The sequence below is a fragment of the Drosophila nasuta genome, chromosome 3 (assembly GCF_023558535.2).
Source record: "Drosophila nasuta strain 15112-1781.00 chromosome 3, ASM2355853v1, whole genome shotgun sequence".
Lineage (NCBI taxonomy): Eukaryota > Metazoa > Arthropoda > Insecta > Diptera > Drosophilidae > Drosophila > Drosophila nasuta.
The window spans coordinates 52,592,739-52,611,300 of record NC_083457.1 but is presented as its reverse complement, the minus strand read 5'-3'; the positions used below and the strand labels follow the sequence as shown (position 1 = coordinate 52,611,300).

Genomic DNA, 18,562 nt, shown 5'->3' with positions numbered 1-18,562 from the left:
AATATACCACAAAAATACTTAAATATGCCAAAAGTCATATTTGGTATATCGATAAATATACCATAGACTGTGTAATATCCGTGTGGTGTTATGATTAAAATATACCAATTCATGTACCGCAAAAATACGCAAAAATATATCAATGAATATATGTGGTATATTGATATAGTACTACATACGAAATATACCATAAAGAATGAAATATACTGTGATAGAGTCGATAAAAGCAAAAGAGTGCGGCATTAATCTGAAAATATACCACATAATATACTATAAAAATACCTAAATATGCCGATAGTCATATTTGGTATATCGATGAATATACCATAGATGTCAAAGTATATTGTGATGTATTGGCTACTTATATAGAACAAAATCATAAAATATACCAAATAATATATCGAAAAAATTCTAAATTAATACGAAGTATATATTTGGTATATCGACAGATATTGTCAGACAAAGCATGGAGTCGGAGAAGCCTGCTTCTGTCTGTCACATACATTTTCTGCCGACACAAAGTTATAATACCCTTATATTTTATGAGTGTCGGGTATAGAAATAGAAAGCAATCTTAGCGTAGAACACTTCACTACTTAATACTGAATTGTGCTTGTAATTCACCGGCAAACACGAAGCGATTTTTCACAGTGAATTTCATAGCAAAAGTCGAACTTGGATCGAGGAGCAAAGGTCAGTTTGAACTTTTTATGCTCTGCTTAGAATGAAGTTATTTTTTTTAAAAATCGCCATCAGGATTACGTTGCCTTTGTCGCAGAGAAGAGCAGAGAAGAGCTCTCTATCGTGACTGCAATATTCCGGTGAGTCAGCAGCAAACTGTGTGTGTTTGGACCACAGGCCAAAGGGCATTGGGAACGCAACAAACTTGGCCTTTGAATGCTGCCGCAGCCGCCGCTTTGTGTGCTCCTGCTGCTGGATGACATAACGAATGTCAAGTCAAATACTGCCAATGAATGACTTTAGATTATTTAATACGCTTTTTACGTGGCAAAAAGTTGAATTTGAAGATGCCAAGGCATTTATAGTTAAAATGGTTTCGAGATAATGATAAACAGAGTTCTCTGAGAGATTTTGTTGGACAAAATAAGATATTTATTAAATCTATTTTAATAAAAAACAAATCTATATTAAAATGTTGTATTTGATTAGAAACTTCTCGAATTAGTTTAGTCCTAAGATAATTAAAATCCGCAAAAATTTTAAATTTCAAGATATTTTGTGAATTTAAGGATAACAAGAGAACTTTAACGTTTATCCAAATGTGTTTTCGCTAGTTCATAGATCTATTCAATATGCAACTTTTTGTAAAAAAGTAAAATAAATTCATTCATTCATTTATTTATTTTTGCTGTTTGCTTTTGCTGTTTTTGAAGTTTCTTGATTAAATTAATAATGAGTTTATTAAAATCTTTCATTACGCAATACTCATATTTGAATTTAATTTATTTTAAAATTTTCTTTAATATATTCTTGGCTTTCCATGACATTGGTTTAGTTCTTTATTTAATCTTTTGCTCTGGTTTTTGTAAAATTAGCACAAAATGGCTGGAACATTGCGAATGCCAATTGTCTGGCTACATAAGAGAGCTCGGCGACATCAACATATATTCTAGCTATCCTAGCACACATACACACTCTCATACATACACTCGTAATCACACTAACTCCCACACAAAAAAACACATACATACATACAGATATATTTGAACAAAGCAACGCGAAAAGTAGTAGAAAAAGTAGCTGCGTTTTTTTCTCCGTCAGCGCTTGGCGTTTATTTTCAATTTGTGCGAGAATTATACAAACACACACATACACATATATAGTATTTACTAACACTAACACAAAAGTATTTGTAGTCGTGTGTGTAGGAAAAAAAGAAAGCATAGCTTTAGCCAGTGCATGGCCCTAAGCCATTGTTTTTAGTCTTTGGCTATATTTTAAGGTTATTTTGGAGTCGGAGTAAAGTAGATGGCAAGGAGGAGAGGAGAGAGGTGAGATGAGGTGAGGTGAGGAGAGAGAGAGAGCTGGCAGCTGCTTGTGTCCCTTTCGGGCGTTTTTGGCGCCCAACGTAAGCAGCTTAGCAAAGCGCTGCCAAGCGACATAAATTAAAATGGCCAGCGCTTTTTTGCTGCATATGCAGTCGCACACTAATACTAATCCACACACACATACACATACACAGTTGTAGATACAGTTACAGTTACACCTACAAGTTGGCCATTTTGCTTGTTTCTACGTTTTGTTCATTTGCGTGGCAAACAAATCGCCCAAGCGGCAACAAATTGAGTTTCTTTATGATGTCCCATTTGCTCCTGCCAGCTAAGGTGTATGTGTGTGTGCGGGTGTGTGTGTGTGTGTAGGTGTGCTTGGCTTTTGGGACAGTTTGTGAAATGATTTTTCATCTTGCCTTTTGCTGCTGCTTTGCTGCTGTGCTGCCATCTGTTTTAGCCCCAAAGTCGAGTCGAAACCCGCCAAGTAATTTCTTCTATCAATCACAATTAATTATACACGTGTGTGTGTCTGTATGTATGTATGTATGCGAAACTCTTTATATATACATCTAAGTATGTATGTGTTGGTGTCGCTTTTAAATGATCTACAGCTGGGGCACTTTTTCTTATTAAATTAGGCATGCCAAAGGTGTGCGACACAACGGGCAGCGGCGAGTGGCGCCATCTATGGCCAGGGGGCGCAATTTGTAATTCCTCCCTCCCCTTTTTTCTGCTGTTGCCGTTGTTGTCGCATGTTTTGCTGCTTAAGCAACACTTGAGAATTAATCGCCGTCCAACGAGAAGGCAAAAAAGGCAGTCAACAAAAAAATTAAAAAAAAATAAAGAAATTGCATGAAAAATAGTTTAAGCGCAGGGTGGAAAAAAGTGGCAACAAAATAGGTAGCAGCAGTCACTGCTGTGGCAGCAAAAGCAGCAGCAGCAGCGTGTAATGAAGTGAAAATTGTCCTTAAGCATCAATTTGCAGCAACGACGCGACAAGGGAGAAGCGAGGTCCTTGCTGCGGTTTGGCGGTGCGTCCTGATAATTTGATGCTTGCCGATGCGCGATAAATATAATTTGTTGCACGTCATGTGTATTAACTTTATGCAGGCACTGTCTCGCCTCTTTCTCTCTTCCTTTTCTGCACTTGAAGTGCTACGCAAACGAGGCGTGGCAACGCCTTGGGATCCCAACAGCATTTTCATTATGCAGCTATTTACACACGCCTCGGCATGCCCCAATGGGACCCGTGTGTGTGTGTCTCTGCTGCCCTTACTGACCGCCACGCCCACAATTTGTAATTAAAATTGCATAGCAAAATTGATTATGTGTGTGTATCTCTCTCTCTTGGTGTGTGTGTGTTAGTTTTTGCAAGTAATACCCAAAGCGGCGCCAAAGTGAGGCAAGTGGAAATTTTTAATTAAAAGCAAATGCTTTTAAGTTTAAGTAAATTTTTCGTGTGGCATGCAACGGCGAGCCACAGTTGAGCGAGGGGCAGGGGAAGTGCAGCTTTAAATTGTTCATAAGGACGCAGCTTGGTCCGATGGCATGCAACACTTTTATCTACGGTTTTGTGGGGCAGCCTTCAATTAGCCAACTGACCGCCAAAAGTTGCTTTCACTTTTCAGCTGGACAGCTTTCGTCTACCTCCCCCCTCCCGCTTCCTCCTCTCTTGCTAATCCTCTATTCTAGCAACTGCTGCAATATGCGAAATTTTTTTTATCTATAGTATTTCAACATTTTGGCAACTCTCAGCAACTGCGATTTTTTTTCGCTGCCCAATCAAAACAAGATTGCAACACGCGCTTAGCGTTGCCCCGCAGCCTTCACCTCGCCCCGCTGGCGTTAACAAATACTCAGCTTAGTAAGCGAAAACATAAACATTTGTTTATCCAACAATACGTCACGTAAAACAATGAACTATGACCCGCCTACTCCCCTTTGTCTCTACCTGCTTCATCATACACTTCAATGCCACAAAGAAACATGCAAAAAAGAAAAACTAAATGAAATGGGAAAAATCAACGAAAAACAAGTAAGAAAGCTATAGTTGAGTGTGCTCGACTGTGAGATACTCGCTTCATATTTTTAATGATATATACCCAATATTATACCACAAAAATACTAAAATATATCAAATTTGGTATATTGATATATATCAAAAAATACCATAAAGTCCAAAATATACAATATACCAAATTATTATTATTGCAATACAACTAAAAATATACTAAAGGCTACACTTGGTATATTGATATCAAAATATACCATACACCAAATTATATCTTATAAATTATATTTGGTATATTTGTATAGTAGTACAATCTAAATATACCATTTAGTGCAAAATATACCATATACCAAATTAATATATTTAAATACAACTAAAAATATACTAAAGGCCATATTTGGTATATTGATATCAAAATATACCATACACCAAATTATATCTCATAAATTATATTTGGTATATTTGCAGTATAGCAGTACAATCAAAATATACCATTGAGTGCAAAATATACCATATACCAAATTAATATATTTAAATACAACTAAAAATATACTAAAGGCCATATTTGGTATATTGATATCAAAATATACCATACACCAAATTATATCTTATAAATTATAAACTATATTTGGTATATTTGTATAGTAGTACAATCAAAATATAGCATATACAAAACTAATATATTGCAACAAATAATAAAAATATACCATATATTTAGTATATTGTCGCACTATGAGTTTTTTCTTATACAAAAGTATCTTTTGATCTGCGTTGAAGCTTAACAAGTACCGTAAAAACAATGATATTTCTATATCTTATAGTCTCTCAAATTCTGTGTTTCATATGAACGGACAACCGAACAGACTGACAGAAGAAGAAAAATTCATAATACCCTTTTACGCTAAGCGTAGCAGGTATAAAACCGTTGCACGATTCTCCATGTTTCAATTTTGAATATGCTGCACGTTTTTATCTATTTTTCTCTGACTCTTCTGGGGGGAAAATGTGACTGCACAGCGATAGAGAAAATTGCTGAAAACTGTTTTGGATGAAGCGGCGCAGGAGCAGAGGTGAAAAGGGAGTGGAGCAGGTTTTGCCCCCGGGGGCACATAATAGACAATGTGAAAGAAACAACGAACAACTAAGGTTTCCAGCCAAATGGATGAGCTTTTCACTTCGTCGTTTTTTTTCCATCCGTTTTGTTATTTTGTAAATAAACCAACAAATTGGCGTCAAAATTGATTAAAGCGAAACAAGAACGTAAAGTTAACAGTAAATACACGACAACAACAGCGCGAAAAAAAAGGAAAAACAAATTGTTTAAATACACAAAAAAAAAGCGGGAGAATTTATACGTGAAATGTAAACATGATTTGTATATAAATTATTTACGAGCAGAGCTGGTTTTTTGTGTTGTTCGTCTGTGGTCTGTCATGATTATAATATACGATGCGCAGTTTATTCAATCAGAAATTTATTGATAACAGTGCAATTAAGAGAAAGAAAGGCAACAGAGCGCAGCAGCAACTGTGATAACAATGACAACTTAATTGGTATAGAAAAAACAAAGTGAGAGTTTTTTCTGAGCAAAGTTTGTCGAAAAAACCAAAAACGAAATAGAATTATGAAGAGAAAACAGCATGAAACTATTGAAGAATGTGCATAAAAAAGTTAATAAACAGCAGCATAAATAATAATCATTGTATTCCATCAGCAACAAAATGTTGGAAGCAGGTTTGACACATATGAGATATGAAAAACATTTAATAAAAAATTTAGCATTTGGAATTTTAAATAAAATTTCCTCATATAGAATACTTTGTTTAAAGACAAATTAAATTGTCATAGTTATCTCTTCTATTAATCAGAACAAAAGAAAGTTTTGTTCTTCAATTTTTTTAATCTCAAAACTGTAAACACAATTCTTTAGAATGCAAAATAAATAATAAGTAGAATGAGCTTTAAGCTATACAAATATTTTGTTACTTTTATAATTTAATTTCACGCAAATTTTTGATATATTTGAAATAATGTAATAGGCCGCCAAGTATTTCAAATTTTCAAATGATTTTCAAATTTGGCATTTCAATAAATTTCATTTAGCGAGCACAGTTCAAACGGAAGAGTTCATGTGGCAGGAATATTAAATAACGCACTTATGCGGTATATTTGTTTTTAATAAATGCGCCACAAATTGCAGCGAATTAATAATGGGCAAAGAGACGGGAGCCCGATGCCTAATTGAATTGCGAGGCAAATTGGTGTTTAATTAATAAAACGAAATGTAATTTTTGGCAGCGCCAACAGAGTCAAACGCTCACACACACACACAGACAGAGAGAAACGATGTCTGGCAAGTAAATTACCATTTAGCAGCAACTCACAAACACAAACACAAACACAGACAGAAACAGAAACAGGAGCAAAACAGGAAGAGATCGACAGAGGGCGACGCAAGCTGTCAAAATGCCAAAGTTACTAACGGATTTTCGCTTCGTTTGAAATAATCAAAATGCCCCCGAAAACAAATGAATATGTCACCTGGGGTAAGTCAGGTGCACAAAAGCCAAACACACACAAACACACAGACGGATCAGAAGCAGGTCTGCAAGAGGCATCAAATGGGCGAAAGGACGAACAGGAGCACAGCTGGCTTTAGCCTTGGGCCAAAGGTAATTGCAACGACGACGACGATGAGAGCACAAATTGAGATATACAAATATTAAATATATATAGCATGCCATATATAGAGTGTCTTTATTATGATGTGTGTGTGTGTGCTGCATTTTCATGAAGTGAATCTATTTATGCCGTTTACGTAATGTCCTTAAATTTGTAATTCACAAAAAGGGCAAACGCATAAACAGGTTTCAAGTCGAAGCTGTCGGAAATTCCTGGGCAAAGCGGAAGTCAAAGAGCCAGACAAGGCATTCAACAGACAGAATTTCTCTCGCTCTCTTCTCTCTCTCTCTCTCTCTCTCTCTGCCTCAGCATGTGGCATGTTGACCCTGCTGGCCATGCCAGTGACATTTACTATACACTTCAGCTCACTTGATGCTCGACTGAATGATTGATGCGCTTTATTCGAAGCGAATAGCAATAAGAGTGAGGGTAAAAAAAAATCAAGTAAGAAATCTACAGTCGAGTGGGTTCGACTATGAACTATCCGCTTATTATTTTCAATGAGAGCAAATCACTGCGGTATTATTCTTAAAATGTACTAAATTATTATACTGAAAAATAATAAAATACAAAGAATTATGACATTATTTTTTAATTATACTAAATAGGCAAAAAATACTATAATATACGGAAGGCTTTATGACTACTACGGTTTTATTCTTCAACTATACCAAATTAATGTACTGAAAATACTAAAATGTAACATATGCTATATTTAGTATATCTATGTATATATAACATATATATAAATATACTATTCCATAGAAAACAAAATATACCAGATTTTACACCAAAAGCATTCTAAAAATACTAAAATATGCCAAAATATATATTTGGTATTTTTATATACATCTTTAATATACCGTAGAGTTTAAAATATTCCAGAAAAAACATTCTAAAAAATACTAAAATATACCAATATATATATTTGGTATATCTATATACATTTTAAATATACCGCAGAGCTTAAAATATTCCAGAAAAGGCATTCTAAAAAATACTAAAATATACCAAAATATATATTCGGTATATCTATATGCATATAAAATATACCGTAGACTTCAAAATATTCCAAATTCTCCAACGAAGCAATATATTTTGAAAATATACTAAAATATACCGAAACCTATATTACATAAAAAATATAACATCGAGAACAAAATATACCAGATTATCAACTAAGGCAACTAAGACCCAACTGTAGGCCTTTATTATATAACTTCTACAATTTTTCTCTGATCTCAGTTAAAATCGGGAATTATAGTAGCTTAGGTTTAATGTCTCATACGGATAGATGAGCTGATGGCCATAGCTATAACGTCTTGATGGTTGACGCTGATCAAGAATATTTCATAGGGTCAGAGATGCCTTCTTTTGCCAGCACTAAATTATAATACCCTTTTACCCTATGGCTAGTGGGTATAAAAAAGAAAAACTTGATTTTCAAATCACATTCGTGAAAATCCCCACGAGGATGAGGACAACGACTCTGACTCTGAGTCTGACTGCGACTGCTGTGTGGCATTGACTGACATTAATGCTAAAGCCAACATTATGCCACTGAATGTGCCGTGTAACCCACACCAACAACAACAACAACAGCAATGACAACAACCACACTCTATTTCCAATCACAATCCCATTTCGAATACACTCGTCGCATTCCCCATGGCAGTCAACTTGCCACAATTTTCGTTTTTTTTCGTATTCGTTGGTTGTTGCTGCCGCATGTCAAGTGACAAATTTGGAAATGACAAAATGCTTGTTGAAAAATGCGCGAATGTTGGTGGAGAGGGAATGGGGAAGGGGAAGGGGAAGTGTGTCCATCGTATTGGGCCAACAAACCGAACGAAGATAATCGAATTTTTTGCGCCATTTTACAGTATGTGACGGTGGATGCTTTGAGTTGCTCATAATTGAGTTTGGACCGTACCGTTTGCCAATGGCTGAAGAGCATTGTGCTTAATGCTGCCAATTCTCATATATGCAATTGGCAAGTGGCAAGCAACAGCAGCAACAGCAGCAGCTGAGAGTAGAGTATGCTAAAATTGCAAAATGAAATTTTAATTAAATTTTGATATCCGCTTTTGCTGTTTCTGTTGCTGTTGCTTTGCAGCTGCACATTTTTGGCATTGGCATCGTGTTGTGCTCACTTATCTGCTTCAATCATACACAGAAGCACAGTCAAACACTCACACAGACAGTTGGGGGCATATTAAAAGTAAATTTCAATTGGGAAATTTCTAACTAAGCGGCGACATTGACAGAGAGGGAGAAACGAAAAGAGAGAGAGAGCGCATCCTTTGAGATTAGCTAGGGCAAATTGCAAGTGAACTTTGTGTAGTGACCTGTGCAGCAGTCGAATGACTTTCGATTAGTTTGTTTGCCATTCTTGCTCGCTTGGCCAAGTCAGCTGAAGCTGGAAACGTGTCCAATCAAAAGTTAGCCAAACCCAAACGACATAATGCATAATGAAGCATTTCCATCATACGTACTGCGGGATTACAATAATTAGGCAATCGAGTGTAAATACATATAAATAAAGTATACAGCATGTAGCATGCATAAATGCTTAAATAGGTAGAAATCAGTAAATGAGTCAATGTGTACAGTGGATTGCACATAATAAATCTGTGCAAATTTGATATATCGAGCGTCTTTAGAGAGCGATTAACATAAATAATTAGGCTACACCAGCAGCAAAAGCTGCCATTTTCAGTTTAATAGCCAAGCAGCTTTGGTTTGACCTCAAAACACAGCCAGAGAAACACACACATACACACACACACACACAGAGTCAGTCACTGAGGCAAGAACAATACGTTTTTCCATGAAATTAGCTTTTGGCATAAATCTTTCGTAAATATGCAAGTTAGCAGCAGGCCGCATAGTTTAAGGGGGGCAAAAATAAGGCAGGTCGAGCATAGCCACAGCTACAAATAAGAGTCGAGGTGAGGTGCGGCGAGGCGAGGCGAGGCGAGTCGAGTTGGATCCAGTTGAGTCGCACGATGAGGTTACGAGTCGTTTCGGCCAGGTGCGTTCATGTCCCTGCTATGTGTTGCCATGTATATTTCCAGTTTAAGTAGCCATAGTTTACACATTTCTACAAGCACGTATGTATGTTGTAATGTCCCCCCTCTCTCCGCTGCTGCTGCGGTTGTGGCTGCTGCTGACCAGCTGCAATGAGCATTGTCCGAAAAACCTTCACTTGGCCCACGCTACGTATACGAAATTAATCTGGCAAAAAGTGCCAAAGTAAAAGAACTAACCACAACACAAATACACACACACACTGTACTATATGTGTTTAATAAGTAGGCTGAAGTTCGCTCAAAGCTCCCTAGTCAGCAGCCTTAAGCTGGCCTCTCTTTCACTCTCAGTCTCTCCCCCTCTCTGTCTCACTCTTACACTCGACACACGCACGACAGATGTGTCGTCAATGCTGTGTGCAAGTTTTGCCTTTGTGTGCACAAGTAATTTATCAGTAAATTAAGCAATTTATTTTATTTATTCCATTACGTAAATCATGCAATTTGTGCTCGATTTCGTCATAGACCAACACACAGCAGCAACAACAGCAGCAACAACACAGAAAAAATGTGCCAACGGCAGCGATTTCTGGTCAGGATTTACATGACAACCTCGACTCCCTCTACTCTGGTTTATAAGCCAAGTTGTTTTTACCTACACGCTTTGCCAATTTTATTAAAATCACTTCAGGCAGAAGCAACATCAACAACAACAAGAGGGCAGCCAACATTTTTGGGCCTGCATTAAGACAGAGGAGAGAGAGAGGAAAGAGAGCGGGAATTGCTTCTTAGAGCACAGCAAAGCGAAGCACAGTGCGACCATAAAAGCAAACATAATGAGTAGCACACCAATACACTCACGTTCCACGCACACACACGCACACGCATGTCGCAACTTGTCTAGAAAATGTATGAATCTAATAAACAAAAGCCGTATATTATTAGCTGCGGATTTGTGAGTGTATCCATATGTTCCTCTGTGTGTGTTGTGTTGTGAATGAGTTGGTTAGACTTCCAGGGGCTTTCAGACGGCTCTCGCTGAACATGGCACAAATTATGTTAGACGGCAATCTCTGAGGATTGACTCTGCGTGAACTAACAAACGAGACACGTGAAGTGAAGTGAAGGGAAAGCGAAAGCGAAAGGAAAGGGCTGCCAATGGCGATGGCGATACAAGTGTGAGAGCTAGACGCGCACGGAAATGTTATCATAAGTTATGGCTAAAGTTTTTAGCCCCCCTCTCTCTCTCTCTCTCGCACAGTTTTGCGGCTAATACACTAAGCAAAATGAAGTTGACTTTCAATCTTCAGCTCTCAATTTTGCAGCCTGCTGGGAAATCAAATATCAAATTGCATAGGAAAGCAATGAGTCTCGAATTAATTGAATTGCAACTAAATTAAAATGGGATTTAAAATGAAAAAAGAGAGAGAAAATATTCTAAATATATATAACTTCAGGAGTTGAGCTCACATCTCGTATACGCAATATTGAATGTGCTTTAATATTATAACTGAGGTGCGGAAAGTTGCTTTAAAAGAAATAAGTGAATACTTAAGTTTGTTTGAAATGTTTTATCAAATAATAACAAAGTGAAAAGTGAAGTTTGCTATAATAAATCTAAGTAAGCTCACATTACGTATACGCAGAATGTGTTTGCTGTCAATATGAAACTAAATTAGTTGCGTTCTGTATTCTATACATATTATAGTCAATTTAATTTAAATTTACAATCCTGTATACAAATTTTTTTCAATGAACTAAAGTCACTGAACTCACATTACGCATACGCAGAGTACGCTTGTTGTCAATAACAAACTAAATCAGTTTCGTTCTATATTCTATAGTCTATTCAAATGCCATTTACAGTCTTAAACAATCTTTTTGGAAAAAACTGAATTCAATTAAGCTCACATTTCGTATACGCAATATTTTATGTGCTATAATATAATAACTGCAACTTGAGTTGTTTCATTGAAGAATGGGTTTAAATCGAATAAACCACTATTAAGTTTAAGTTTAAAGCATATCAAATAATAACAATTAATGTAAAAATATATGTATTAAAGTGAGCTCACAATATCAATCTTTTTTGTCAATATCAAAGTAAATTAAATTTAATCTGTTCTTATTCTATAGTCTATTCAAATTTCATTTCATACAATCCAATACAATAATTTTTCCAAGAACTGAACTCAATTAAGCTTACATCTCGTATACGTAATATTGAATATGCTTTAGTGTAGTGAAGTTTGGCTTTAAATCGAATCAGAGAATAAGTCCTATTTTAAAGCATTTCAAATAATAACAAATAAAGTGAAAAGAGAAGTTTGCAAACAATTATTTGAAGTTAGCTCACATTGCGCATACGCAGTGTAGCGCACCCTGCCATCAATATTAAACTAACATATTCTATATTTATATTATAGTCTTTTTAATTTTCAATTACAATTACAATTACAATCTATACAATATTTTTTTCCAAGAGCTGATTTCAATTAAGCTCACATAACGTATACGCCTGGTCTGCACTGTTAGTTAGAATTTATTCATTTTTATTAACTACCTGCTTCAAATTTTTAAATGCATTAAATAAAACATTTAAAATAGAAGTAAAACCATAAAAACTTACAAATAAAAGCAAGCTCACATTGCGTATACGCAGAGTAAACTTCTGCTCAGTGGAAGTTTATACAACTTTAATTTAAAATCTCTGGCAGCTCCCTGGCGAGTTTCCCTTTTGGAATTAGAAACTACACTCGTTGGATATAATTAATTAATGCACATCTCAAAGGAATTTCGAGTTGTCACTTTTCCTGTTCGGATATTCGCATTTCAATTGGAAATTCCACTCGAGCATAATAATTAAAATGGATTTGCCCTGTTTTCGATTAGCTGGCTCAATTCTCTGAGCTATCAGTTCTTGTCAGTATGAAATTAAACTGTAAATTCCTCTGATTTTCGGGCAGTGTATTATTAGTTTTGTTGCCTATCATCACATAGGCATCATTGTCATTTAAATACAAACACACACGCCGGAAGCCTTGGTCTGACAGAGAACGAATTTTGGTTGCACAACGAAATGAAACGAAACGAAACAAGACGTTATTTAGCCCTGGAGATGCGAAGGTGTTGTTGGGTGTGTGAGAAAGTAAGGTGTGTGTGTGTAGAGCAAGTTGTAGTGTAAATACTAATGGAGCCAAAGTTACGTTTGCTGCTGCAGCAGGTGAAACGATAGAAATTTCGCCAAGCAAGAAGCAAGGACTCGAATGAGACTGAGATGGAGTCTGAGATGAAAGGGAAGCTGAGCTCACACGACGACATTTGTACACGTACACACGATTAGATAGAGGGACAACAACACGACGCAACACTACAGAACACGACACAGGACAACAACATAGTTGTAGTCGCAATCCTTAAGCGTTGCCCAGGACATGCACCTCATTTTGGCCAGAACCAGAATGATGCCATTACAGTCATTGCACACCAACACACACACACACACACACCAACACACACACACAAGAACTCACGTGCAAACAATGAAACGAAATTTTTGCGCTCTGGCATCCTTAAGGCGAAATGTAATTTCCTGTGACAAAATACAAAGCTAATCCCTACACACTCCTAGAAAGAGAAGGCAAGCAACTAAGAGAGAGATAGAGAGAGAGAGGAAAGGCAGACCACTGCAGTGTAAGCCAAAGTTGGCCAAAGGATTTGTGTGTGTGTGTGTGTGTGTCTGTGCGGGGTTAAGATGGCGAGCTTGACTTCGATACGTGCAGCGAACCATGCCAAGTGGACAACTGACTGCCTCAAAGAGCAGCGGCAGGAGAGTGTCCTGTTTCTTAGTAGGCCGCTTCAAGTTGGGATTCGCTTGGGTGAGATTCGGATTCAGTTGGACTTTGTTGGGTCAAGGCTTTGCGTCGCCGAGTGCTCCTTGGCATTTGGCATTTGATGAGCGTCCGGAAAGCGTAGCGAGCCTTTGGCATTATTGCAGGTGGCTGCAGCCAGGACATAGCATACACAGGACATACTAGAGGGAGGAAGGCAGACAACAACAGCAAGAAAAGCATCAAGGAATTTCAAACTGGGCGAAAAATAAATCGAAAGTTGAACTTTGTAGCAACACAGTTGAAAAGTTGAAGCTGTAGCAGCTGTAGCTGCCAGGACATTTATCCAGGACTCTGATTGCTCTGATATGTACTATGTTATACGCTCGGTCAGGGGGATTTCGTTTGATTTCTCAAGTGTAAACTACGCCGTCGCTCCCCCTCCAAACGCAGGCCTTGTGCCCTGTCACACAAATATCAATATGAAAGCGATGCCAGCTGCAAGTTGTCCTCTGCGCCTCTTCAATTCCATTCACTCGCTGGGGTCACAAATAACCGCAGCAGCAGCAGCTGCCACATGCGTCGAGGCACTAAAATAGCAAACGACATTAATTGAATGGAGCACGCATCGCGACAGAGAGAGACAAAGACAGATGGAGAAAGAGGGAGAGAGAGAGGAGGAGTATTGCCTGCAAATTTTCATTATGCTCAATTTTAAGCCAAATTGCAAAGACATCACAGAGTTGCTTTCAGCAGAAAGACTCGCTGTACAGTGGTTGCCAGAGCATTCATCTCTGTTTGTTGTTGGTTATTAAAATGTTATCAATTATATTTGGCATTTTACATGCTATTTTAATATGCAAATCTAGCTACAAAAAAAGTTGTAACTTAAATCATTTTTAATTTGCAGTCTCAGGCATTTTATTTAGCTTAATCGTGTCAATAAGTTTACAGACTCTACAACTATTAAACTGACATCAAAACCGAGTTAGAGTTAGAGCATTAATTAGTGCAAAGATTGAATTTACATTTCTGAAAACGAATTTCGGTATTTCGAGAAATTCTTGTGAGGAATAAAAGCCAATTCTCATGTTGTTCGGTTGTTCATTGCACAACATTTGAGTTTATATTCAAGGCTGTTTGATTTGGGTTCCACTGCGCCATCCATGCGCATATTGACTGCAAATGAAATGAGCAGCAAACTGCAGATGTAGGAAAAAGTAGGAGCTGTCTTTCTGTCTGTCTGTCTGTCCATCAGTCTGTCAGTCTGCTGGCTGCCTCTTTCAGACAATTGATGTTTGGCTTTTGTTGTAGGTAGAAGCTGCTCGATGGAAGTGCGAGTATTACACATAACTTTGGGTCAATAAGCGTATATGCGAAGCATGTTTCTCTCAGAAAAACGAGGCATCGAAACTGACCGCTCTGCTGTTGCACTTTGTTATGCCAACTGTGTAGTGACATGACCGGCATTGTGTATGTCAGTCATGCCAACAAGTTAGCTCTCTCCATCTCTCTGGCTCTCTGGTCTGTGTTTTGTTTGCCTGTCACAACTTGTGGGCTGCCTTTCCCCCCCCCCACTTCGTTGTTGTTGTCGTTCATGCCATTAACGCGTGAATTCTAGTGGCTGTCAGCAATCGCAGCCACATTGTTGCCCCAAAGCCTACAAATGCAGAATGAGAGAGGGCTCTGCTTTGAGGGTTAACCTGATTTCGCTGTTGTTAGTCATCGAATTATCCATGGAATGTCCGCTAGTGTCAATCACAGCGTTACACCAGCAGCAGCATCAAAAAAAAACAACAATTTCGATCAACTATTTCGCACATCTCACACACACACACACAAAGCAACAATTTTAACTACATAGCTGACAACTATTTTAGCATATTGCTTTGTTTACACAGCTGGGTCGTTTAAATAACTAGGCATAAATGCATATTATAAATGTGAAATCAATCGGAATATTCATGATTTTAATAGTTAAAAAAAGAACAGATATTAGAAAGCAATTAGAAACAACTAAGCAGAAAAATAATAAATATTGAAAATTAAGTATTGCTTTAAATTTATGAAATTCACAAATAATGAAAGGCATACATTAAAGTTCGCATTTTATACCAGATGTATGATAAAATAATTAATAAAATAAAATATATAAATATAAGACATTAATTAATACTTATTACTTTTCAATCCATATAAAAGATACTAATAAATAGTTACAAATAAATAAAGTTAACGTTAAATATTATTTCAGCATTTTCAAGATGTTAATGAAGAAAAATTAAAAAGTTTCATTATGAAAAAAGATATATTTGATTTTAGTTTGTTGTAAAATTTTTTAATAAATAAATATATTTTAATGCATGTCAGTATAACTTTAATATTATGTGTTATTTATGGCAAAAATATCGACTATCAAATTTCGCCCAGATGTTATTACGAGTCCTGCCAACTTAAGTTTAAATTGAACTTTTTATCCGCTGCAGTATTTAATCATTTCTTTTAATACACAATATTGTTAAACACGCAATCCATAATTATTATAACTTTTTATAGTAAATGTATTTTTAATTAATATTACAATTTGAAATTTAATGTATTTCATTTGTATTCTATTGTTCGCTGTGGGTAAATAGCATTCTATTTGTTCAGAGTTCCCTTTTGCAATTGCATATACTTAATATTTGTAATTTTCTGAAGAGCAAATGGAAATTGCGAAATGCAAATAACAGAAACAGAAACCGAAAGAGGGAAATAGTGAAACAATCTGTAGTCGAGAGCAGAGAGTATAATGGCTTCGATATATTGAATCAAGGTGGGCCAATTGTGTTTTTATGTGCTATTTGGATTGTAAACGCGTGGCCTGAAGCTCGTTTGCATTGCGGGCCACTTCATTATTTTGTTGTCGGCCACCTGCATTCGAGTGTAAGTATGTGAAAGTGTGTGTGTGTGTGACACTATATGTCTGTGTGTGTGTGTGTATTTTCTATGCATTCATGCATAATGGGCTTGCAAACGTTTACAATAGCAACAGCAATGGATTTCCGTACGCTGCCATTTGCGGTCCATTTGCGGCAAGGCAAGCCAAGCCAAAAAGGGATGCGGAAGGTCACAGGATGAAAGAGTGGGAGAGAGAAGAGGAAGTGAGTGAGGCTGGTCGGTTGGTCATCATGGTGCCGTTAGCATGATTGAAAAACGTGCCAACCAAGCTCTAACCTCAGGCCCAATCCATTGCCAACTCACAGTGTGGACCAGGGGCTTAAAATGCATGCCATTTTCCATTCTCTCTGCTGTCACTTGCCATTGTATTGTTGTGCGGTTTGTTGTTGTTGTTGTTGTTGTCGCTGCTGTTCGTGTTTCCCTTTCACAATTACGTAATTTATTTTAACTGTGTCAAATCCACGCCGATCGACAGCGATTATGCTGGCAAATTGCAACAATTCCTTTTGCTGAGCTTCCAGCTCTCTCGATTGCAATTTGTTAACGTCGCCAGCATCCGTATACAACCGTATGTCTTTGTTTCCCCCTTTCTCTCTCTCTGTCTCACATTCTTCTCTCTTCTCTTATCCCTTCACATGACAGTCGCTCGTTTGGCTGCAATTAACCGCAGCGTGCTAATTAATTTGCTCATAATTGATGCGATTATGTGTTTCATTTGTGGCAAAACACGAGAGCAACAACAACGACGACTGCCGTCTGGGGCAACATCAAGAGAGAGTTGGCATTGCAAACATTTGGGCCAAAGCCTTGACAACCTAACGTATCAGTTGGCATTGTTTGTTCTCCTCTTCGTTGTTGTTGTTGTTGTTGTTGTTGCACTGCTGTTGTATTGGCCCCATTTACGTGCTGCAGCTCTTCTTTGTGGCAGTCCGTGAGGAAATCATGCGAATTGAACAAGCATCCTGTGCAATTTATTCATACCCAAAGCAGACAGCCAGCAATGTCCTTTAACTCGCCATGCTCCGGAACTGTGGCAAATTGAAGGCGGATGCGGATACGCTGTTTTATGGCAAAGTGGACAACAGCCCAATATCAATTGGAGACCAAGAGAGATAGCCAGCAGGTATTCCGTGTCGTTGGCCTTAAGCTGATTTGTCACCTTTGTCTTTGCCAATCGGTCCGCAGTGGACAGTTGTCAGTTGCCAGTTGCTAAGCGGGGCCAACAGCGTAAATCACATGACAAGAACATGCAACACCGTCGCACTACACGTATTTGACTTCATAAACTGTCCCAAGGCACCAAAAACATACAAACTCTCTTCATCTCCGTCTCCATCTCCCTCTCTTCTCCTCTCCATCTCTTTGTTGCTGTCACGGATATTTTCAAAATTGCAAATGCGCTGCTGGAGCCGAAAACATGGCGCCTATCGCCTTGGGGTCACCCCCTCCCCATGCAGCAGCACCGGGCTGCCCCATTAGAAAACGCACACAAATTTGCTAAAATGCCAAAAACATCAGCAGCAGACCCCACGCAACATGAGCACGACTGTTGTTCACTACTCGTACTGTTTCCCCGGCTGCCACTTTGCCAGTTAATGTAACGCTTTCACAATTGTCATTTTATCCCACATTAATACCCTGCAAATTGAGTGAGGGAGTTGAAAGCAAGAGACAAATAAATGATAGACTTACGAAGCACAAGATTGTAAAACATTCGAATTCAAAATATGAGAGAAAGTTTTATTTAAAAATTGCTTATTAAATATATAACAATTTCAGAGTGTTGTAGAATAATATGTATGAAAGTAAATTGGGAATAATGTGGGTCAGGTTTAGCATCAAATTTGATAATAAAATGAGAAACAACTTTTGCACTTTATGCAGTGCTTATTTGTTAGAAAAATGGTATTGCTATTACATTTCACTATAATTATTTAGAATGAGCTTTGACTAAAACTAAATAGTAAAATATTGGAATACTTTTAAAACTTCATAGAAGAATGCTTTATTAACTTTTGGCTTTTCTATTGCATTAAAAGAAATAAAGAATCAATTTTG

The 18,562-nt window shown here is 37.3% G+C and overlaps 1 protein-coding gene across 7 annotated transcripts in view; it reads right to left on the bottom strand.

Moving 5' to 3' along the window:
* The window catches only part of LOC132792264 (kin of IRRE-like protein 2), a 144,149-nt gene that overhangs the window by 32,891 nt on the left and 92,696 nt on the right, over positions 1-18,562 (bottom strand). Inside the window, exon 7 of one of the 7 annotated variants that reach the window (XM_060801548.1) lies at positions 17,847-18,142. The exons of the other annotated variants lie outside the window; for them this stretch is intronic. Within the exon in view, the coding sequence (XP_060657531.1) occupies positions 18,135-18,142 (8 nt within the window). The 3' untranslated portion in view covers positions 17,847-18,134. Of the gene's footprint in view, positions 1-17,846; positions 18,143-18,562 lie in introns of those variants that run through there. 7 annotated transcript variants of the gene reach the window in all.